The sequence below is a fragment of the Pelophylax lessonae genome, assembly GCF_965119305.1.
Source record: "Pelophylax lessonae genome assembly, chromosome: 3".
Lineage (NCBI taxonomy): Eukaryota > Metazoa > Chordata > Amphibia > Anura > Ranidae > Pelophylax > Pelophylax lessonae.
The window spans coordinates 365,516,015-365,539,626 of NC_138770.1; the positions used below are offsets into that span (position 1 = coordinate 365,516,015).

General features: G+C 44.2%; 1 protein-coding gene across 1 annotated transcript; it reads left to right on the forward strand.

The window, feature by feature from the left end:
- Positions 1–1,091: 1,091 nt before the first annotated feature.
- Positions 1,092–19,107, forward strand: LOC309551563 (uncharacterized protein; the record flags this gene model as incomplete). Its single annotated transcript, XM_082252190.1, has 6 exons — positions 1,092–1,157; positions 2,810–2,893; positions 7,400–7,485; positions 10,479–10,916; positions 16,586–16,637; positions 19,018–19,107. The coding sequence occupies 6 exons, from the start codon at positions 1,092–1,094 to the stop codon at positions 19,105–19,107; spliced, it is 816 nt and encodes a 271-aa protein (XP_082108316.1).
- Positions 19,108–23,612: the final 4,505 nt, after the last annotated feature.

A 23,612-nucleotide genomic window follows, 5' to 3' on the forward strand; every position in this document is an offset into this window, starting at 1 on the left:
GCTACCAAGCATGTTTTTCCTTCATCTATACTTTGATATTCATTGTCAACCCATGGACTATTTGGTTATATATCCATATATGGACATTTTGCAGTGATTGTGCACATTTTGGGAATAATCCATATCTTCCATTATTGCACTTTATATTTATTTGGCATTATCTGCACAAATTTGGCAATATTTGCACATTTGGGAATAATCCATATCTTCCATTATTGCACTATATATTTATTTTGGTATTATTTGCACAGATTTGGTGTGTTAAGATTTATAGGTGCACTTTATTTTGCACTATCTGTACAATATTGTATTTTGTTCATATTGGTGATTTAGTTGGGTGCAATCTTTTAATTAGTAGTAATTTATTTTTTCACGGATCACGTGTTGATTGCTGCTTCTAATTTAGGATTCTCCTACACTATTAATATTGATTTCATTGATTTTATTTTTTTTTTATTCACCATTTATATATTTTACTTCCTTTGCGCGGGTAGTTAGGTCATACCACATTTTATTTTTCAATTTTACACATGATTAGAGCATCCTCTGGTCATTTGAGATTTTTTTATTTCTTGAGTACCTTGCTGCTTAGGAAACTGTGTGCTCCTTTTTTGTTTAGCCATCAATGGCTACACCTACTAACTACTAGTAGTTTGTTGCATGAGTATGTTCCCAAAAACCACCTGTGTAATTCTAGCTTAATGAGAACTGCTAGCAAGAGGTAAATGTTATTAAAATTGCATATGTTGCTTGGCCCTATATTGCTAAAAGGTAGGTTGCTTCTGGTGGCCTCTTCAAAGTGCTAGTTGGTGTCCTACTGTCCAATGGCTGCAATACTTTGAGTTACAGCTCCAGAGCAACTATGCATATTTAAAATTCTGCCTTTTTCCTGAAAGCTTGTTTGGGCCAGTAATAGAAAATATTGCAGCCAGAGACCGTGGGGAAATTAATGGTGTCCCCCCCCCCCCCCCCTTCTGAATGCAGTCAGCAGAGGAACATTCAATTCTTCATTACAGGTGTTCGCATGTTCTGTTTTTATAGCATTCAGATACTGATGCAGCATTTTTTTTTTTTTTTGCTTCTAGGAAATCATGGACCGTTTAAGGAAAATGATAAACACACTTGGCAAGCGTTTGTCCTCAAACAAGCTCTTAAAGGTATTATTTTTAAGCATTAAACATCTTGCTTTCTGCTAACATCATAAAGGTGTAATCTACTCTAGTGGGTCTCCATCTTTTATTGTGATCGAGACCCAGCAAAATCTCCCAAAGAATTACATGTCCCATTAAAAAAAAAATGTATTTGCTCAGTTAGTGTGGGGTTATGGGAATCTGTGGTAGGCTTGGTGGCCCTGTAGGGTTTGAGGTTTCTGGAGGGAGTGAGGGTCAACTGTGTGGAGGATGGGGCCTCTTGAGTTGGTTGAAGGTCTTGCAGGGGCACAATTTGAGACTAGAGTGCAATATGGAGGCTGGTGGGTACTGCAGCCCACTATGGGAGAAGGGAAGCACTGTAGGAGCTTACGGAATCTGCAGCTTGCTGGAAGCCTGTGGGAATCACTGCTCTAATCAAAGGTGTGCGTCTGTTTACCATTCAGAAATGAGGAGTAATGTGTAATTGGTGGTCTGTACATTTGTTGTATTACAAATGGCCCTCCCAAAACAGGATATTGTACTAAATCTGTAGGTACATTGGAGAGCCAGAACCTTCATGAAGAGGAAGTATGGGTTTGATAATAGAGCCTATGATTCTCTTCCTGGGAAATGTATCCAGTAATTGGGAGCAGGCAATCAAGGTAATTTGGAGCAGAGGAACTACTGCAAGCAGCATATACCTATGGCTCGTTAATGCAGGCCAAAAGGGGCAGCTGCCCTGGGCCCAGTCATTGTGGGGCCCAAAGCGGCTGCCCCTTGAGCCCACACTGCCCAGCGTTGCCACCAGTAAATTTGAGTACAGTTTGTAAAAGGTGAGGCTTTTTTGGTGGATTACTGGGAGCAGTGGGCAGGCACGGAAGGAGCAGTTGGCCGAATTTCCCAATACTGCTCCTCTAGTCCCGGCTGCAGCCTTGTCATGGTGGCCTAATCTGTCGCCTGCTTCTCCCTGCACAGCATAACTTCCACTGGGGGCACTGCTGTTGCGCCGGCATGTACTGGCAGTCGGACTGTCCACTTCCTCGCCCCCCCACCCCCTTCCCAAGCCCCACTGTGATGGTGTCTGTTCTCTTCACCGCACAGAGCCCTGTGCCCCCACACAGGGCTGACTGGCACCTGCCTGATCTCAACTGAGTCAGCTCAGATGAGACCACATACTGGGCAGGCACCTTGACCCAGAAACTGCTGGGGGGAGCACAGTTCCTGCACTACTGTAGCTGGGGATTTCCATTTTAATGTCACTCTACAATAGGAGGGGAAAATGGGACAGATACATCTCGCCAGAATTCATACTGTACACAGTTGAAGCTAATGGCAGCTGCAGTTAAACTCTCAAGACTATAGGAATACATGCCTAATAGTCTCTGGTTCTGGTTTGGGTGAAGTACAGCGGCAAGCAGCAGCCCCTGCCTGTATAAGGTCATGTGGCTCAGTTCTGTCACTAATTCCTGGAAGCTCTCCTTTTATAAATCAGTTTCCCAATCAGGGTTTCTGACCCAGCTATCAGGGACAGGAAGTAACGATCTATAACCAAATAATTATATTAATAAAAGCAGCCACTTACAACTGGACAAGAGGGCAGCAGATTCCTACCATTTCATGGCTATTTGGTGTGTTTGTGTAAATATACTAATTTTTTTATCTGTTTCCTTTTGACTTAGTGTGTTTTGTTGAACACAGCGGTTGAACTCTTTGGTTGTATGAACTCTCCCTCTTTTGTTACACCAAGTCAAAGCTATTATTGGGTAAGTTGCGGATTACCCGAACTTTTTACTAACCAATATGTAGTGTGATTTTGATGCCCTTTTGAAAAACCTGTTTGCCTGGCGGTATTTGGCATCAGTACATAGTCACCCAAAATATGCAGCAAGCAAAAGTTAGTGTTAGGGTTGCACTGATGCCGATACTAGGCATTTTTGTGAGTATGGTTACTCGTGAAAATGCTCCGGTACCCTAAACTAATACTGGAAGTGACGTCAGCCGCCTCCTCCCCTCCAGCCAGCTGTCTTCTCTGGTGCAGGGCCATCCTAATGCACGGCCCAACCTGGGCTCACCTGCAGTTTCAGTGCTCCTCTAGCACTTTGCAGAGTGTAAGAAGGAACCCATGAGGGTGGGATCTGTACTGCACTGCTCCAATCACAGGGGATAGAGAGGAGAGCCGGCAGGGATTGGAGCAGTAGACATCCAGCACAAGTAGCAGGGGTAAGCACTGCCCCGATCTAGGGGGGGTATTGGAGGGATGGGCTCCCCTTTCTAAGCGCTACCCCAACTGATGCTTGCTGGCAGTCTCCTGTCCCCGCATGGTGCACATCTTGAGCACAGGACTAAGAGCTCCTCCCCATCCCATTCCCTTACAGCTACCATGTGTATAGCTAGCTACTGCAACTAAGTTGCTGTTCCTACCATGGAATGTCACAGGTCAGAACTGCAACCAGTAGCTAGCTATACACTGTGCTGGGAATGGGACTTCGCTCCAGTGTGTGCTATGTGGGGAGCTCTGCCTGTGTTCAGGCTGTGTACAATGCAGGGATGGGAAACGGCTCTGCCCTCTACCAGCTGTCTCCCAATGCCCCTCCCATTCTCTTCTGCAAACCCCCCCCCCCCCTCGATCAGCCTTTTCGATCCCAACTTTACCACCCCAAAATCCCTATATCCCTTTCACCCTACCCTGCCTTTAGGCCTCACCCAACTCCCTAACACCCCACCCTGCCCCCAAACCACCCCTTTACCTACTCTTCCTAGGCAATGGGTATCAGTGAGTACTTGAAAAAAGTATCGGTACTCTGTGTTAACAAAATGGCATAGATGCATCCCTAGTTAATGCCTGATAAGATTGCGTATTCTTGGTAAGTGGCTCAAGTTCTGAAGCCACTGGATCAGCATTAAAGCCAGGAAACGAACCTTGCAAACTGCCACCCATTGAAAACTAGACGCTGCTGCTTTCTCCAGCAGTTACCTCTGCTGTTCAGGCTTTTCCAAAAAATGAACTCCCCAATGTTATGCTGGACTTTGTTTTCAAAAACTTAGTGTAGTCACCCTGCCTTAAAGGAGTTGTAAAGGCATTAGATTTTTTTTCTTAATGCGTTCTATGCATTAAGATTAAAAGCCTTCTGTGTGCAGCAGCCTCCCTCAACTCCCTAATACTTAACTGAGGTCTCTCTGTCCAGCGCTGTCCACAAGTGTCTCAGCCGTCCGAGATTCCCCCTCCTGATTGGCTAGCTGACTTTGGCACTGCTGCTGTCTCAGCCAATCAGGGGAGAGCGGGCGGGGGCTGGGTCGGGACTCCGTGTCTGCCAAGCTGCTTGCTGTGTGGGTACTGAATAGGAGAGGGGGGCCTGATAAGATATGGGCTGCTCTGTGCAAAAACTGCACAGAGCAGGGAAGTATAACATGTTTTTATAGGAAAAAGACTTTTACAATAACTTTAAGCAGGAATGTCTTTAAATTTAGTTATGCATGGCTGCAGTCAGCCAATGCCAAACCTTTAGTCTGGGCCTTGTTCAGTCTTCCCTAAGTCTAGTTTGGCTGTCAGTTCTCCCTTCTGTCAGGTGGCAATTTCACATCTGGTATTTGTGAGATCACAGTAAGTCTGAAATATGAATATTTATCTCTTCCCAGCCCACCACTTGTATTTTTCAGTGCCAATGGTGCATTATGGGAATGGGTATAAATATTTATGGCTGGCTGATGCAAGCTCTTTAGTGGCGCACAGCATACACTATGGGATTGTAAAAGGCCTAGGAAATCATTGGGTGCTCTGTGTCCTCTGTGCATAACAGATCTCTGAACCCTGCAATCTATGCCTAACACCCTCCTGTGTGTTATGGAGTCCTGTGCCCAGCGCTCTGAGAGTCCTGTGTAATTTGCCAATATAAAAAAAAAGTCCCCGGAATAAATTTAAAAAATCTGGTCATATAAACATTAAATCACACACAAATTGTGAACAGGCGCTGATCCAAAGAACAGTCCCCAACTTGCTGTGGTGTGCATCTTTTAATGCGTGGTCGTTGCAGCTCCTCCTATTATCCACTGGGTGGCGGACTTGATCAAAAACACTGCTGCAGATAGGAGACAAACAGAGCACAGCCGACCACGAGTAGTAACATTTATTAGACACACACCACAAGACTATAAAGTTGCTCACATTTTCCATCTCAAAAAGACAGGCGCATCTGCAAGAGCCTTCTCCCCCCCCCCCCCCCCCTCCCATTTGGATGGGCTCCAGTCTGCCCTGCAGGCATCATCCAGCTCGGGACACCACTTCTCCTAGCCCGTCCATCTACATCCATCTCCGGTCTCCCCAAGTGCCTGTGTGCGAGTCCACAGTGCACCTGTGCACAGGTCCGCCGGCTGATCTCAACTACGCCACAGCCTAGGCAGAGGCAGCACTTGGTTGCAGACAGGGGTATGAAGGAATGATGCGATGTGGTTGCCAGGACAACGCGTTTCGGAGGCGGAGCCTCCTTTAGGTCATATAAACACAACATAATGTACAAAATTCCTGGTAGATTTCTACAAAGGCCTTGTTCATATGGGGCATAATATAGTGTACACCCATGTGAGGGCTGTGTCCACATGGACGCACAGATATTCTGTGCATCCCCATGCAGGTAGTCCCATTCATGTCGAGATGCAGCAGCCGCATGGACAGTTGTTGGTGTGGGTGCACAGCCCAAAATGCAGACAATACGTTTACTGAGATGGAACCGAGATTCACCTACATGGTCAAATCAAGAGCAGCGGCTGTCCAAGCAGCTGCTGCTTCCCAATCGACATGAATGATACTGCCTGCATGTGGATGCATGGAACAGGGCAACTTGGCCCACACCCACCCCACTGGCTGTGATTGTCAGCAGAGAAAGCCAATGGCTCCTGCTGCTATGTCTGAGTCTATCGGGGGAGAGCCGCTGCTCTTGGGCAGGTCGCTGGTTTGAGATCAGGGTAAGCATGAGGCTCGGCTAGGGGGATGGCTGTATGGAGATCTATTAGCCTCTTGACCTCCGAAAAGATTTACATCCCCACTTTCATGTTCAACGGACATGTGACACTGTACCCAGATTAAAATTTATTTTTTCCCCTTCACAAATAGAGCTTTTGATGGTATTTGATCACCACTGCGGGGGGGGGGGGGGGCTTTTTTTTGGGCTATAAACAAAGACTGACAATTTTGAGAGAATCTTTTACTTTCTGTTATAAAACACACAATTAAAAAAAAAAAAAAAAAATGAAAACCAATTTCTGTATAAATTTAGGCCAATATGTTTTTGGCTACGTGTTTGGTAAAAGTCTCAATATGCCTTTAATGGGTGGTTTATGTGAATGTTGTAGCATCTACAACCTATCAAATGGTAATGGAATTTTTTTTTTTTTTTTTACTAGTAATGGCGGTGATTGGTGACTTATAGCAGGACTGCAATATTGCAGTGGACTATCGGACACTGACAGTCATCAGTACTAAAAATATGCACTGCCACTGTACGAATGACACTGACTGGGTTTAAACATCTAGGGCGATCAAAGGGTTAACTGCCTAGCTAGTATTTTTGTGTAGTGTGCTGCTTTCACTAGGGGGAAGAGATCGATTCTAGTCCCTACTTTGCAGGAGATCAGTCCCCTGTTGGAACAGATATGCCTTGTTTAAATAGGCATTTCTGTTATACTGACGATTGGTGGGTGCCAGAGGACATAAAGTCCCCAGGACCCGCGGATTGGCTTCTGCTGTGATTTTTATTACAGCAGAAGTGCCCTCTTCAATCGGAAGTGCAGGAAACGCATGTATATATGCAAGATCCTGCCCACAGCTGCTGCCCTGTAGCCGTTAACCACTTGCTGACCACCCTAAAGTATTTTAAGGTAAAAAAGCCTTAAGGACCATTTTAAATCATCATTTTTATAAAATCACAGTAAAGGGATGACAAGAGGCTGCTTTATAAAAAAGGGAAAAGTTCTCCATTTTGAGCAGAATACTTTGAATGTTGGAATGATCTGGCTACATAGACTGGTTTTGGACTAGCTTTAAGTAACGCAATGACTTTAGGGACCAGTTTGCTTTACTGCAAGCGTAAATTGAATCCAATAAAATGTACTGAGGATTTTAGAATTTTCTACTGACTAGTTGTGGAGAGGAGTTTTCATGGCAGAAAATAATTCTAAAGCTGCGTTTTGTAAACTAGATTGAGATTTCTATTGTAAAAATGTAGATCTATAAAATTGTAATTATGCAATATTTTTTTTTTTTTTTCTAGGATATAGAAAACTTTGATAATTTCTACACTTCTTCACTACAAGGTGCACACTCACAATGTCCTGAAATCACATACACAGATTTAACAGAAAGGTATGCCTGCATAAAAACTTCAGGAAGCATGTCAGTATAATCTGCTTGTAAAGTGGCATTAGCCTGAACAGCCCTCCAATCAGGATAAATCGCCCAGTAGCATAGATAAATTGGGGGGGGGGGGGGATAAGAGGGCTCAATCCCCCTTTCTTCCCTGGAGTGTCCATTGCACAAACTAGTGCTGTCAGGCACTGCCTTCTGAGGTCACACGACCAAGCTGAGGTATGGCAGGTCCAGTGAGTAGTATATGGAGGGAGGAGAGCTGTACTGGGTAAAATCTGTACTGGGGGTAGGGGCAATTGTACTTTTTTTTTTTTTTTTTTTTTTTTTTGGGGGGGGGGGGGGGGTTTGTACTGGAAGGATTTTGCCTTTGGGAGGTAATTTTTGCTCTGTCTAACCTGTTAACATATCCCAAACTCTGCATTATGTGCTTCTGACTCTTGTGCTTTTGTGTATTATGCATTCCTGAGCCTTGCACTATATAAAGGATGCACTCCTGAGCTTTGCACTATATAAAGGTTGAACACCACTGTAGTGTATGGTGGTGTGCTTTACAGATTTTCAATACTACAGTTCATATGTAAACAAGACCATACCTCCCCAACCTTTTGAGATGGGAACGAGAAAAATATATTGGCAAATATATGTAGGCATTGGACACCTCCTGCCACACCCCTTAAAGGAGAATTCTAAAAAAAAAAGTTAAACCCAGAAGTGCGTTCCCCTCCACTATTTCTTCTTGCGTTTTTTTGAAATTTACATATGCAGCAATTTAGAAATTGAATAAAAGGTTTAGCACTAGAAAACACTTTTTGAAAGATAAAAAGTGCATTTTATATACTACTATATAGATCAAACCAAAAAGGACAAATGAGGACATAGGGACTTTGTTCAAAATTAAGGGACAGTCCCTCGATCGGGTACAGTTGGGAGCTATGCAAATCTGTTCATTACATATATTTTTCACAGAAAATCTAGACCGAATACCCAATATTTTTCTGTAGCTGGCCATAGACTGATCAAATACAATCCCATTCGGCAGGGACTGCCTGAATTCCAATCAGCCTGTGGTCATCCCTGCTTAACCACTTCCAGACCGCCTGCCACATGTATACTGCGGCAGGGTGCCTCGGCTGCGCAAAATCGCATACATGTACGTAATTTTGTGCACAAGATTTCAGGGGCACGCACACGCTGTTTCCGCTGTGATTGGATACAGTGGGAGTGGATATGGGTACTTGTAGTTTTCACATTCACAGAACACTGAATGATGGAGTGGTTGGCACCCCGCATTAGCACGTATTAATTATTATTTATTTTTTTTAATTGTGACCGTGAGTAGGGGAGAAGATCATCATATGGGCCTATCATGCTAAGAAGGGTGAACTTATCCTTTTAATGCAGCAAATGCATTAAAGTAAAAAACCTTCAGCCTTTAGAACCACTTTAGAGACTTGATTAAAACCGTTAAATTGTTGGCAACCAGCACTACGGAGACAAACCATTTCCTCATGAACGTGTAGCACCCTCCTAGGTAGGTGCTATGAAAAAGCATATGTGGCCCTGTCTGCTTATCAGGGGGTCCTGATCACTTAGGCTGTCGCATGTTTCCAGTTGTGATCTGTTAAGTCTGGGGAGTCTCCCCACTGTCTACAATGAGAGCTTTTATTGGACAGTGGAGAAAACCTAGCCAATAGCACACCAGGGCTTATAGATGTCTCAGTGGGTGGAGTTTGCCGCAATGCATCCTGGGATGATGAGTTGTAAGTCTGAGGGGAGCATGTGACAGAGCATCTTTGGTGGGAAGCAGAGTCCCAGGAGGAGGCTGACGGCTGTCTCCTCTCCTGTCAGAGCTAGAGACGGTGTCCTGGTCAGTCGGCCTAGAGGACGAAGGTTGAGCTGGGCTGCAGAGAGGGATCCAGAGTGCTGTGGACCGAGTAGAGCTGCTGGGCAAAAGTTTCGGGAAAAACTATTGAGTACTTGAAACTGCCCAGGGGTCTGCCTAGGAGAGTGGGCCACTCAGGAGGTCAGAGGGATCCGGGAGCCAGCTAACCAGTAGAGAAGGTTTAGAGAAAGGGGGTGCCAGTGTCTAAGCCCTGAAGATAAGAGTGAAAGGGCGTGCCGGTGTGGGCCCTAAAGTGTTCAGCAGTGCAGCAGAGTATACATGTAGCTACCTCGGCAAGGTGTGCTTAAGGGAGCTTAGAGGACTTCTTCATTCAGGAAAGCAGTCAGAAGTCAGTTCAGCGTTAAGACGTTGACCGGCATCCAGCCAGCGTTAAGTCAGCGCCAATCGGCATTTTTCAATTGTCCCTAGCAATTTGTGCATAGTTGAGCCAAAGGAGTATCCCACTCATCCCTTCTCCTATCCAAGTTGCCAAATACAAAAACCTAAAGATACTTGACTGGTCATTGTCTCGGTGCTCATACTTGGGAGAAACATGCTTAAATGTGCTATGGTAGTGGTAACCCAGGGGACCCATAGCCAGCAAAATGGCTGGGAATTGTGCTACACATGTAATTTACAATGTCAGAAGTATGTGAAGCACACCTTGAGGTATAGTTTGAGCCATAACTGTAAAATAAAGTTTGGTGTATACTGGGAAGGGGGTCATTATTATGTATTACACAGTACAATATGGCATATTGAAGGGTGCAAATGCTCAGGAGTGCGTGCTCCCACTTACAAGAAGGGGAAGCACCAGTTGTAATGGGAGGTATGGAAGTCCCATCCTCCCATGCAGACTTGCTAGTCCTAGAGCATTGTTCAGGTGCTGAGTTAAGCATCACTTGTGGTTTGTATGGAGGAAAAGAAAAACTGGACACTTTAGACTACTTGGTTTTGTCTGCAGCACTACAAAAACACATGTAGAAGGGACATGTAAAACACATTTTTGCTTTAGGTCCTCCTGTAGTTTGGAAAGTATTGAATGTGTTTTGATTCCTGTATTTTGTAAAACTTTTTTTTTTTCTCCCCCCCCCCCCCCCCCCCCCAGCTTAGCCACATTGCCAGCTTTAGATGAGAGCTCCTTGCCATGCATGACTGCAGAGGAAGAACCAGTGAGTAATACTGAGCCACAGGCTACACAACAGATCTTCTATTTCTTGGTTCCTGCAGATTTAATTTCACATGTTGTCATACAGGATTGTGATACAGAAATCTTGTATGACTTACTGAATTGTGTACAAGAAATAGATATTACACCTAGTATCCTCTGGGACAGTTATGATCTCCACGAATCAAACAAGAAAAGGAGTTGTGTGCTTGGAAATGAAACCATACAAACCTTGGACGATGGTGATGCAGAAATCTCCTTGTATGATTTACTGAGCTATGTAGATGGAATAGATGCTACTCCTACACCTAGTATCTTCTGGGACAGTTACGATCTCCACGAATCCAACAAGGAAAAAACGTGTGAGCCTGAAAAAAAGTGAGTATAGCAATGCCTTGTACATAACATGGTTGCAAATAGTTTAGAGAACTTTATTTTTATACCAATACAAACGTACATTAAAAAAAAGAGTAAGCATTCCAGGGCAGTTTAAATTCCCATATTGAGCTTTAAATGTAACACGTATGGCTTTCATGTACACAGCTGTACAGCATGCAAAACCTGCTTAATGCCATTCCCAGGACATGCAACTGCCCTGTACAGTGGTCCATTGAGATGCAACAGAAAAGGCAGCACGGGGGTTTGCATAAGGCACATGCATCGACCTATGCTCTGAAAGCCGATAGTATGCATTTAGGTCGTAAGTCGTCTGCCGTAGTACCATGTACAGGTGCCTTTTAATGCATGGCAATAGGTGGCTGTACATGGAGGCCGCAACGGACCCTGCAGACTGTGCTTACTGTGAAGTGGTGTTTGTGCCAAAAATGTATTTTCAAATGTTTGACAAGAAGTAATGTACAGTCAATAATCCGAAGATGCATAAACATGACTGATTATAACTTTGGAAGTCGGAGCATGAAAATGACTATACAAAATCATGATAATAAAACATTTGGTGTAGGAGGGCTATCCTCAGCAAAGGGTAGGCAAATGCCAGGGCATAATGAAAAAAAATAACAAAGGGAAGAGGTGTACAGGCACACCCCCAAACAAGCTCAAAAGAATAGTAGCGGCAGTTTTGGCACATCGACATGGTGTGTACCAAAGCCTAAGAGTACTAGGAGACTGTTTAGGGTGGACAGTGAAGGCAGCCAAAAGGCTGGTCTAGCAGGAGGCTTGGGCTGGAATTGGGGTTTTCTGCAGGTAAAATGAGAAGGAAGGGAGTGGAATAAAAGTTGGAAGGAGGGCAAGGGAGGTGGAAATAAAGGGGGTGAGAGGGATCCCCTGGGGGGGGGGGGGGGGTTTAAAGAATAAAAGACCTCGGAACAGGGTAGGCAATTAATGTGTTGGGGAGCTATGGGCATAGTAGTGTTTCATCTAAACCAGTATTTAGCGGTTCACTAATGGATTCCAAAGTGTCTTAAAAATTGTGCACTTTTGTCTGTTAGAACAGCTTTCAATTTAGCATGTATCATTGCTTGGAAAATTCTATGTTTGGGATTAATTACACAGGGAAGTAGATTTCCAGGACTCAGCAACAGTCTGGCTGCAGGGGTAACATAAAGCAGAAGCTTAAATTGGCGATGAGTCAAGGACATAGGTTTGCTATTCAGGCGAGCAACAGCAGGTTCTGGCAGTAGTGGGGTGGCTTTTGAAAGGATTCAGAAAACCTCTAACCAGAAGGATAGCACTTTGTAATTTGTTTCTGGGGCAGCGTATTTTTTTTTGTTTGTTTTTTTTTTTTTTAGGGGGGGGGGGGGGGTAAGATTTAGTCGCTTGCCAGGTTAGTGACCAATTGGCATGGTCAAGAGTTAACGTTAAAGTCTCTCCCCATTTGCTAACCTAAGCCAGGGATTTTGCTGTCTGGGGTAAGAATGGCATAGATTATAGATAAGCCCACATCTGTGGGGATCAGATTTGCACGCCCATTTCAGAAAGTGAAACCTGGATCTGAAAAGTCAGAAAGGGTACATGGGGTGAGAAACTGTTTGGTTTGCAGGTATCTGAAGAGTTAAGAGGATGGAAGGTCATGGGTCTTGCAGAGTGACGGGAAGGATTCAAATGTGTTTGGCGTGAAAAATGTATAGGCCTAGAACAGGCCTGCTGTCGGAACATGCAGAAAACGAGGTCAGGAAAGACAAAGCTGGATAAAAAGACAGGTTGCAAAGGAAGGAGTGTGGGGTGGGGGAGGGGAGAGACGACTAAAGGCAAAAGCAGGCTTTTAGTCTATCCCATATATTGTGAGGCTATGTCTTGTAACCAGGTTCATAATGGGGTGGCAGTGAAATGGGGCCAACCAGAGGAGATGGCCGTAAAGAGAGTAATCAACCTATTCTAGGGCTACCCATAAGGGGGTTTCTGTAGCAGCATGGTATTTGGGGATACTATGCTGCATAGTAGTAACTCATGAAGTTCGGACAACCTAATCTGATCTTGGGTGTGTTTGTATAGATGAGGGCTCAGTTTGCCCCAAATATATTGAGACATTGGGTGTTGAGGGATACATAAGTAGTGGGAAGGCACTGGGATCAGGAGTACACAGAAGAGATGAAGGATTTTAGGGAGGATAGAACTTTTAACAGTGCTTTTGCCCATCCAGGTCAGGGGTAAGGAGACCCACTTGGGTAGCAGAAGAGTGAGATGGGAGAGCATAGGTGGATAGTTCCCTGAGTTGAGATCTGATCGCCAGGGTGAAAAGGAGGGGAGATGGTGGGCATCCCTGGCAGGTCCCGCGTTCTATAGGGAAGGGGTCAGAGCAAAACCTATTGTATGACACAAAGCTGATTGTGTGGAAAGCGCTGAAGTCCATCTTAGAAAATGGTTGCCAAAACCCCAACTGCATAAGATAAAGTGTAGGTATGACAAGGGTGCCAAAAGCTTTATGTATATCTAGGGATTAAAATCCAAGCAGGAATTCAGCATGTGGGAGCCGCATGCATCAGGAGGGTAGCCCATCGGACATTCAACTGTTTGGGGGGATGAACCCTACTTGGTCTTTGGGGTATTAAAGAGCCAATCTAGGGGTTGAGATGGATATTGGTCTGAAGTTAGACCAAGTAGAATCGACAATATGAGGTTTGGGAATCATGGAAATGGCTGCTGTTAACGATTCAGCGCGGAATGAGTGACTATCCAAAAGGGAGTTATAGGCTTCAGTTAGATTTGGGGAAAGAAGGTCTGCAAATTTCTTGTAATGCCATCGGGGCCTGGGTGTTTACATGTCTTTAGGGCTTTGACTGCTAGGTTGATTTCCGCAGTTGTGATGGGCCATTCTAGGTTATTTTGATGAGGGTAGATGGAAGGGAAGAGAGGGTTTCTGCATGGGCTTGGCAAGTGCCAAAAATTCCAGTCGATCATGTATAAAGTCTTGTTGGCTGGTAACTTTCTGTAATTTGTCTAACATTAAACCATAAGGATCTTAAAACACAGAAAACCTGTGAAAAAGGTGTGCCAGCTGTGTGCGACACTTTCCCTTGCTGCCTGGGCACCCCCCACACTTCAGATGGAACACAATGTGTTTTATAGTGTTCTATAGCCAGCAACAATTGGTGTATTCTGACAGCAGGGAAGGCTCTCCACTGTCAGAATACAAAAGCTCAGCATCACATTGTGTGGATAGGGGGAATTGGGTTTTGGGATAAAGGTTTTTTTAATGTATAAATAAAAGCTGATCATTGTAAGTACCCCTGTCAGTGGTAAATGGTTTGTGGTAAATGGTTTGTTTCAACACTCTTAAGGCAGGCTCTCAAAAGTATCATGCTTGGATGGAACTGTAGGCCTATGATAAAGCAAACCTGATACGTTGGCAGAGAGGTGACTCATAGTTTCATGCTAAAGGCAGCAAAGTTAATTTTGATGCCTTCTGTAAGTTTCAGGTAAAGTGGATGAGTTGCCTCAGGTGATAGAGATGAAACGAATCCTCCCCATAAGTTGTACCTGTTTATCTGCAGCCTTCTCCGCCATTCAAAATACAGAATTTATAAAGCTTGTCTATGTTCAGAAAAGGGGGGCGGAGAGCTTAAGTTTCTCATCAGAGATTATCTGACCTCGTACACAATAAGGGTTGAAGCGGTCAATCAGCTGGAGCACCCTCCCCAGGTCAACATTTTTTCTTTGTGTCATGAAAAGTGATTCATGCTCGGAGCCGAGGAACAAATCAGCAGACCGAAATGGCACTTAGTTAGGGGTCAAGTCCTGGGGAAAAAGTGTGGGAACTCGCCCAAGATTCCCCCCCTCCCCCCAAAAAAGTGTTTGTTTATACCTTTTTCGGGGGGGAAAGGGCCACTTTAGCGACTATGTAACCGGTCGTGGGCCACATGAGTGGGCAGATGACAGGTCCACTCGGCATATGCAGAGCAGACACACTGTACTCAGCCTGCTGTACTCTAAACCCTCCAATCCAATCCGCCCAGACAGGACAGGTTCCCTTCTGTCTTTTAAGTGGATCGGATTGGAGATGGGCAGGTGTAAACTGACAAGTCCATCAGCCACTCTATAGAGGTGAATGGAGGGTCCGATTGGGTCCACCTGAAAAATAGACAGGTGGACCTGATCAGACCGATCGTGTGAAAGGGGCCTAATGCCCCGTACACACGCATCGATTATTGGCCGGGAATTTTCGGCCGACATCCGATCAGCCGTTTTTCATCTTGTTAGTATGATGCTTCCGACAACCGACTCCGACTTTTCGGCCGAAAAAAAATCTGGTGTGCAGGCTATAAAATTTACGGAAAGTAAACCAGCACATGACATCACTTCAGAAGTAGATTTTTGTTGGCCGAGAAAATTCGTGTGCAGTCTAGGCACATTCCAACCAACAAAACACCACTCTGGACAAAAGTCGGACGATCGGTCGGCCGATAATCGTTGCGTGTGTACGAGGCATAAGGCTGCTTTCACATGGATGCACCGTAAATTTACCTCAATCTTCACTTCCTCAGGATTCCTGCGGGTATGGCTGGTGGCTTCTGCTGGCTGGTACTACTGATGGGTACTGCTGGCATCTATCCCCAAGCATCAGTGTAAATCTGTGACCAGAGCTGGCATTAGAGGAAGCATGCGGCTGCAGTAGAACAGAGCCGATGCCTCCTATATTGCACCTGTCACAAGCAGGAGTACATTGGTGCCGGTGTAACGTTAGAAAACCATACCCCGTGGAGAAACCATACCCTCGTCACTTCCTGTGAGAAACAGCTGAGCAGCGAAGGAGTGCGCATGCTCAGAGAGCCGGAAACATCATGGAAGAGCAGAGAAGATGACAAGTGCGCATGCTCAGAAGGTATGAAATAATTACGGTAGTGAAAGTAATGTTAAACTTGCGGCGGTTACATAAAACAGCGCGGCTGCACTATGAGACATCTCCGCTCCTATCCTTGTAACTTTCCTGATGTGGGCTAATAAATATGAAAGCGGCGGCGGGTGTATGAGATTTAAATGTCGGCTCCGTGATCTGCTTTTATATTTATTACCCCAGATCAGGGAAGTGACAGGGAGAGGAGCGGAGATCACTCATAGTGCAGAGGAGCTGTTTTAATGTAACGGCGGCAAGTATAACGTTAAACACACTGCCGTGAGAAATCCATACCCTCCGGAAGTGACGAGGGTATGGTTTTCTCACGGGTATGGTTTTTTTCACGGAACACCGGCACTATACAGGAAGCATCGGCTCCGCTTCCTGTAGTGCTGGCTCCGTTACTCACACGCCGATGCCAAGTTTGCATACAAAGGCCGGTCCTGCAGGATGCGGCTGGGAACAACGTTCTGCTGTGGAAGTGCAGGAACGCTGTTCCCATGCGTTCCTGCAGGACTCAAGCCCTGCACTTAGTGCTCTTAAATGAGACCGTACTATAGAGGGATATGCTTTGTTCTCATTTCATGTCTGGGGTTTACAACCACTTAAGTAAAGGGGCTTTAGCTGTAATTTGTAATGTGAATACTGCTAAATGTGGAGGCTTTGATTTTGAAATACTTTATAAATGAGTCAAATGTACTGTTGAGGATTTATGCCATAAACCCTAAACTGAGTATTTATTTTCCCCCAATTTTAGCTGGAGCACATCAAATGAAGAATTCTGCAGCTTTGAGGATTTGATGCTCATGGTACAGTAATGGCTTCTAAACACACATCTGTACTAATCGTCTAGGGTTCCATTCTATTATGCAATTAAAATGAAAGTCTTAAAGCTACTTTATGATGTATAGATTTCAATAGCGAAAGACGCTGGTCATATGATGGCTTTTCCTAGCTCAGCGCATCACTGACTTACGAGTGGGAGTGTCCACATTGATGGGCATGTGGCCCTTCTGGAAGTGACCTTTGCTGACGAGCATTAGCATTTTCAAGGCAAGCGCACCTAGAAGTCGATGATGCGTTGAGCTAGGAAAAGTTATCACTTAAACTCGCATTCTAGGAAAGGAGGATGTTCACTGTGAAGTAAGGGGGATGGGCGGGGGCATGACTACACTCTGACTACGAAAGATACAGGCAGATCAGCTTCTGTGCATAGCGTGGTCAGTTTTTAACCAGGAAATGGGGAACCTGCAGGATCAACCAGGCAATGGGAGAGTATGAGCACAAATAACTTTATATAAAAAAAAAAAAAAAACCTATACAATCCTTTAACGAGACAGACTTATTTTATTTTTATATAGAACTCTTGTGTACCTGTATCCCAGATTACTTTGGTATCAGTCCCTGGTATAAATATTGGTGACCCACATAGGGGGAGAAATGGGACTCTGTGATACGCTTCAAGTGTGGGAAAAAGTAAACAAATTATCAAGTCCTATTTATTGAGAATATCATAACTATCCCCCCCCCCCCCCCCAAAGCACCTTGGGGAATCAAATGCACAGTATCAAATGCACAGTATCACAAATTGAAGATAAATGTTACATCGTAACATTTTCATCAGACGATGGAAGAAGGGTGTGAAAACACTGATGTCCTTTACACATATCCAGAGCCCCAACGTGTTTTGGCCAATTCGGTCTTCTTTAGTGGGATGGCAGTCCTAAAGGATCACTAGGAAATGCATAAAGGTATGGCATACAGAAAACAGCCAAAGTGTGTTTTTTTTTTTTTTTTTTTTTTGTTTTTTCCTTTCATTGGTTTTTGAAACCAATTTTTTTGCAGCTCTTACTGGGTCATTTTCGTAGTTCTCCCCCACCCCCCTTCCCTCCTACATTTTGTGCAGAGGTCTGACTCACTATTTGAAATTCTCCCTGATGGGAGTTATCAATCCAGACATTCAGGTTTTTATGGACCTGGATTTTTTTTTTTTTTTACCTTTTTCATTCTATAAGCTGATCCTTGTAGATCCCTTGTGCTTTTGGACACATGTTTACACCTTCTGTAAAGAACTGCCCCATGTCTCAACCTCCAGCATGTTTTTGGTTGTGGTATGAATTCTGTAAATGTATCGTATCTTTTACATGCTCATACTCTACTTTGGCCATTTTCTTTTTTGCTGTACCGACCTTTTATGTATGTCCTAGTGATCTTTTTTTGACTGTCCTCCACTTAAAGAAGACATAATTGGGTTAAAACTTGTTGGGGCTCTGGCTATGTGTAAAGGACATTGTGCTTTCATGCCCTTCTTCCATCATCCGTAATAGTGTTATGAGGTAAGTCTTTTTTTTTTCTTTAATTTGAGATGCTGTGTATAAATCCCCAAGACTTCATGGGGCTATATATATATATATATATATATATATATATATATATATATATATATATATATATATATATATATATATATAATAATCTCAAATGTGATTTGTTTGTGATACTCTCAAAGTCGGGGGGGAAGTCCCCCTTTTTGTCCTGGCTGTAGAAGGGGGGTAAACCAATACTACAAAAGGGAACCAGTCTTCTGGGTCATGTGCTGAGTGGCTGTCTTTCTTAGTACCATGGGGTTTGCTTCCTTGGAATTGTCACTTTTTTAGAATTCCGTGCATTTTTTTTTCTTTTTTTGCAAAGTGGGGAGGTGAAGTGGTGATGTCAGTATCCACCTTACCTAATTGAATAGCCTTGCAGTCATTGAGAAGAATGTAAGGTTCCATGAATGGCCCCCATGCTGAGCAAGCCCCCTGCACTATGGTTGCTAAACAGCACCTCTGCACAGGTTTCAGGAGACTAAAATCACCGCAAAAGCATTGAAGACTTTGCATAACAGAGCTTCCCAGAATTTTGGCTACTGCAGCACCATAGAAGAGTAATAATTGTTTGCAGATACCTGATGGTGATTGCTATAAAATATAAAAAAACTGTAATGCTATATACAATAACTTCCTGGCTATTAAAGAAAACGTGAAGGAAAGATGTACTATCTGCTAAGACATTTAATGATGATTTACTATGTACAGGCAATGTTAACAAGGCAAAACTGTCTCATTGCATACTTTGCCTCTTGCTGTTTGGTTTGCTCAAAACGGTCTCCTTTAAGTGTTACCAGTGCATTCTTTGTTCCTTTTTTAGGATGTATCCACACTATCCGAGGAGAGAGCGGAACCGGTATCTTCTACGCCATGGATTAGTAGAAGAAAAAAGTGTCTTGCATTTTTTTAGGACTCGGCTATGTACATCTGTAATATGTCCCGTTAATCTAAAGGTATAGGGGACCTAACTGTAGCCCATAGCCAGAATTTAGATCTACAAATTTACCAAGTCACAGCTACTATCAGTCAGACCTGCTATTGTCAATCACCTACTCCACTAGGCACACTGGGGTTGATTTTACTAAAACTAGTGCAAACTTTGGTGCAGCTGTGCATGGTAGCCAATTGGCTTCTAACTTCAGGCTGTTCAATTAAGCGTTGACAAAAAAAACCTGGAATCTGATTGGCTTCTATGCAGAGCTGCACCAGATTTTGCACTCTCCAGTTCTAGTAAATTAACCCCAGTTGGCTCCTGATCATCTAGCTTTCTCATCACCTATCTGACACATAAACCTTCACAAAAGCTCACTGATTAAGCACAGAAGATTGCTCCTGATCATGTCTATGTTTTTGATTGGCGTGTACCTACTTGTTTTTGAGCCCCCCCCCCAAATCACTATGGTCAATATTTATTGTGGGAACCTGATCTAATCGGTCTAGTTGCCTCTACTGTAAATGTCCTTTGAATATTTTTAGATTTCAGAGAACCTGCAATTGTGCACTAACCTGTCAAGTGTAGAGTGCAGAATTACATTTTCATGGTTCCTCTCCTAGTTTGCCCTCATGGACAAGCACAGTTCAACTTGAGGTAAAGAACCAGTCTCTGCTTAGCTGTTGGGTATAATCCCAAGTCAGAGCTTGCACATTTGTCTCCTGCTCCTATGTGATGGCACTAGCCCCCATCATAAGGAATCAAACTATCGGGTATTTTAGTTACTCATGGCAGGGGAAAAAACATGATTATATGGTACTGGGAGACTGCTCTTTAGAAGCAAACCAGTGTTTTTTGCCTGATGTCTGGGTTGACCATTGGGAATCTCTACTAAAAGCCATACCATCAATATCACATATTTCACTGTTGAAGTTTTGATTGCATGCACATGATTTTACACTGGTTTGTTTTTTTTTTTTTTTTGCACTCGCACAGGTGGTATAAATGTACTATGACTTTCTCACGCCTTTTCATGGGTTTGGTGTGGTGGTGTTTTTTTTTTTTGGTTTAATTGCGACCCTCTCCTGCACAAATGCACTCTTCACAAACCTACAAATGGTGGTTGGCTCTTAATTTGCTTAGAACCTGTAAAATGGTTGAAGGATCACTTTTTTTTTAAATAGCTGACGTGAAAATGTGTGGTTTTATTATATGTGCTATTGTTAAACATGTGAACCCTACGGTTTAAAAATCTGTGTAGTCTGACTCTGTATATTATAACTATTAGATTTTTAATAAAATATTTTAGATATATGAAGCATCTCGTACTTTTTATTTATTTTTTTTTTTTTCCTGCGTGTCTTTTGTATAAGACTGTATGATATCCTGGCAGATGGGCAGACCATGTGTATTTGGTGTTCATGTTTTAAGAATCTCCCAGTTGTAGTTGGTTGTTAGTACATGTTTCTGCCTCTAATAAACAATTGGCCCCTGCATTATACTGACAATTACCTTTTGATTCTACTTGGCCATTAGTATGACATGGTCTTACAGCATACTTTTAGCATCAAACTTGCTATATTCCTTTACATTTACTACTGCTTGTAATCAGGGCCGTCTTTAACGCAGGGCAAAAGGGGCAGTTGCCCTGGGCCCAACCATTGCTCTGGGGCCCAAAGTAGCTGCCCCTTGAGCTTGCGCTGCTGCCTAGCAGGTCTTTCTTTCAGCCAGAGTTCAGCCTTCCGAGCTGGTCACTTGCTGGTTGCTCACTATGGTCTGTTGCAATACAGAAGCGCTGCTTCTGTATTTTCATGTGACAGCGCTCCTCTCTTAGCCGTCGTTCAGATCCCTTGCTGCCCTACACATCTCTATATGAGAGTAGAGGAGTGAGAGAGAGGGGGGCGGGGAATCTACACTGATACGAGCTGAGGAGCTCCCATGAAGCCAGCAGCCTGCACGGACTTCTGTGTAAGTTACAGCTGCTGTTTAGTATCCCCACTCTGAAGTTTTTCAAATGTAGGGAGAAGATTTGGGGCAGGAAAAAAGCTTTGTACTGGGGGGGGGGGGTGGTTAGAGCTCTAAACTGGGGTGGAGAACTATGTACTTTGGGTGTGGGGGGAACTTAAAAATGTACAAAGCACAGCCTTCAACTCTGCTCACATAGGACCCCCATCCCTGCCCGCAGAGGACCCCCCCATCCCTGCACTCTGCACGCAGAGGACCTCTCAACCAACCAATCGCTGCCTGATCTGCTGCAGTAAACTGATTTTCAGTCTAGATGCTATTATATGTCTCAGGGGTGGGGGGCCCAAGAAAATGTTTGCCCAGGGTCCAATCAATATTAGAGACGGCCCTGCTTGTAATGCTAGTGTGGCCAAGATTTGGCCCTGTTTTTAGACAAAGTTTTTATCACTGGGTTTCACTCACTATTTGCCCGTTAATTTCTTTACTTCTGTAGTAAAATTCCCAGCCATTTTGCTGGATATGGGTCCGCCTGGGTTACCGCTAGCAACAGCACATTTAAGCATGTTCTCTTAAGTGTGAGCACTGAGACAATGACCAGTCCAGTATCTTTGGATTTTTATAACTTGGATGGGAGAAGGATGAGTGGGATACTCTGGCTCAACTATGCAAAAATTACTAGGGGACAATTGGAAAAATGCCGATTGACGCTGACTTGATGCTGGCCGGATGCCTGTTAACACTGAATTGACTTTTTTCCCTGAAGTCCTCTTTAAGCTCCCTTAAGCACTCCTTGCTGAGGTAGCTACTTGTATGCACTGCTGAACACTTCAGGGCCTGCACTGGCACCCCCCCCCTTTCACTCTCATCTTCAGAGCTTAGACTCTGGCACCCCCTTTCTAAGCCTTCTCTACTGGTTAGCAGGCTCCCAGATCCCTTTGACCTTCTGGAGCGGTCCCCTCTCCTAGGCAGACCCCTGGGCAGTTTCAAGTAATCACAACACTGGTTTTCCAGGAAACCCCTGCCCAGCAGCTCTACTCGGTCCACAGCACTCTTGATCCCTCTCTGCAGCCCAGCTCAACCTTTGTCCTCTAGGCCGACTGCCCAGGACACCTTCTCTAGCTCTGACAGGAGGACAGACAGCTGTCAGCCTCCTCCTGGCACTCTGCTTTCTACCAAAGATGCTCTGTCATGTACTCCCCTCAGACTTATACCCCATCCCAGGATGCATTGTGGCAGACTCTGCCAACTGAGATGGATATAAGCCCCAGGGTCCTATTGGCCAGGTTTCCTACACTGCCCAACAAGAGCCCTCATTGGACCCAGTGGGGAGACTTCCCAGACTCAAGACACCCCTGGAAACACATGACAGCCTAACTGAATGATCAGGCCCCCCTGATGAGCAGACAGGGCCATATAAATGCTTTTTCCTAGCACCTACCTAGGAGGGTGCTACACTACACTTTGTTCAGGTTTTACAATGTTTGAAGATGGCTAGAAAAAAAACGGGAAGGAAGGTCTAACTGAATTTTGTGAGGATAATGTCTCTGAAATCCCCAGTGTGGACGGTCAACCCTTGGCTTTATACCATATACATAAACTATATTGGAAGGGCCCAGCGAGGAAAGAAAGCATTTTGCGGTGACGTCAAGATGAAGCTATGCATTAGTGATGTGAAATGTGTTGACGTTACTCTCCAACGGGCGCTAACCAGGAACTCCCCCCCACACCACAGCGAGGTTGGACTGAAACCGGTGGCTCGTGAGACAGTTTGCTGCATAGTTGCCCAACAGACACACCATTCTAGGACCCAAAGAATATTCCCTCCACAGTCTTGCATTTAAACAGAGTACCGGAAAGTACATTGGAAGATGAAGCAGCGGTGACCCATCCCATCTACCTATGCTTCTCGCAAGACAGCTTGGACGGCATGAATACAACGGAAGGCAGCAAAGACTCGGGTACATACTACCTTAACTGAAAGAATTTTTCATAATCATGCACTTTCCAACCTGTCTCAGCATCTGGATTGCCTCTTCCTTGCTTCCCCAATAGACTTCCATAAGGACATTTCCTGGATATTTATTATCCACCACTTGGGAGTTATCTGTGTACATATCAGTGGAACTACTGGTTATCCTGGAACTGTGCTGCTTAATCGATCCTGCTTGTATCTTCAGGGGACAGGCACTCTCATCTATTCACTCCTAGCACTATATACCATTATCCAAAGTTGGTCATCACAGCGACATGCCAAGTGGAATTTTTGACAGTGCCACATACTTCCTGGTGTCTGGACGATTATAGCTATCCATAATCAATGTTTGGTTTGTTTTTTTAAGTTTGTCACTACATTGTTACCATTTTGTTGGCGATCTGCACTTTTCTCAATATACTGCATTTATCTAATTGAACTGCACCCAATATTAGTGTTCCTTTGATACACTTCATACATACAGCACAAAAATTCTCTTTGTGTCCTAATCAGTTTACCCCAAAAGGCTTTCTTTTCTTGCTGGGCC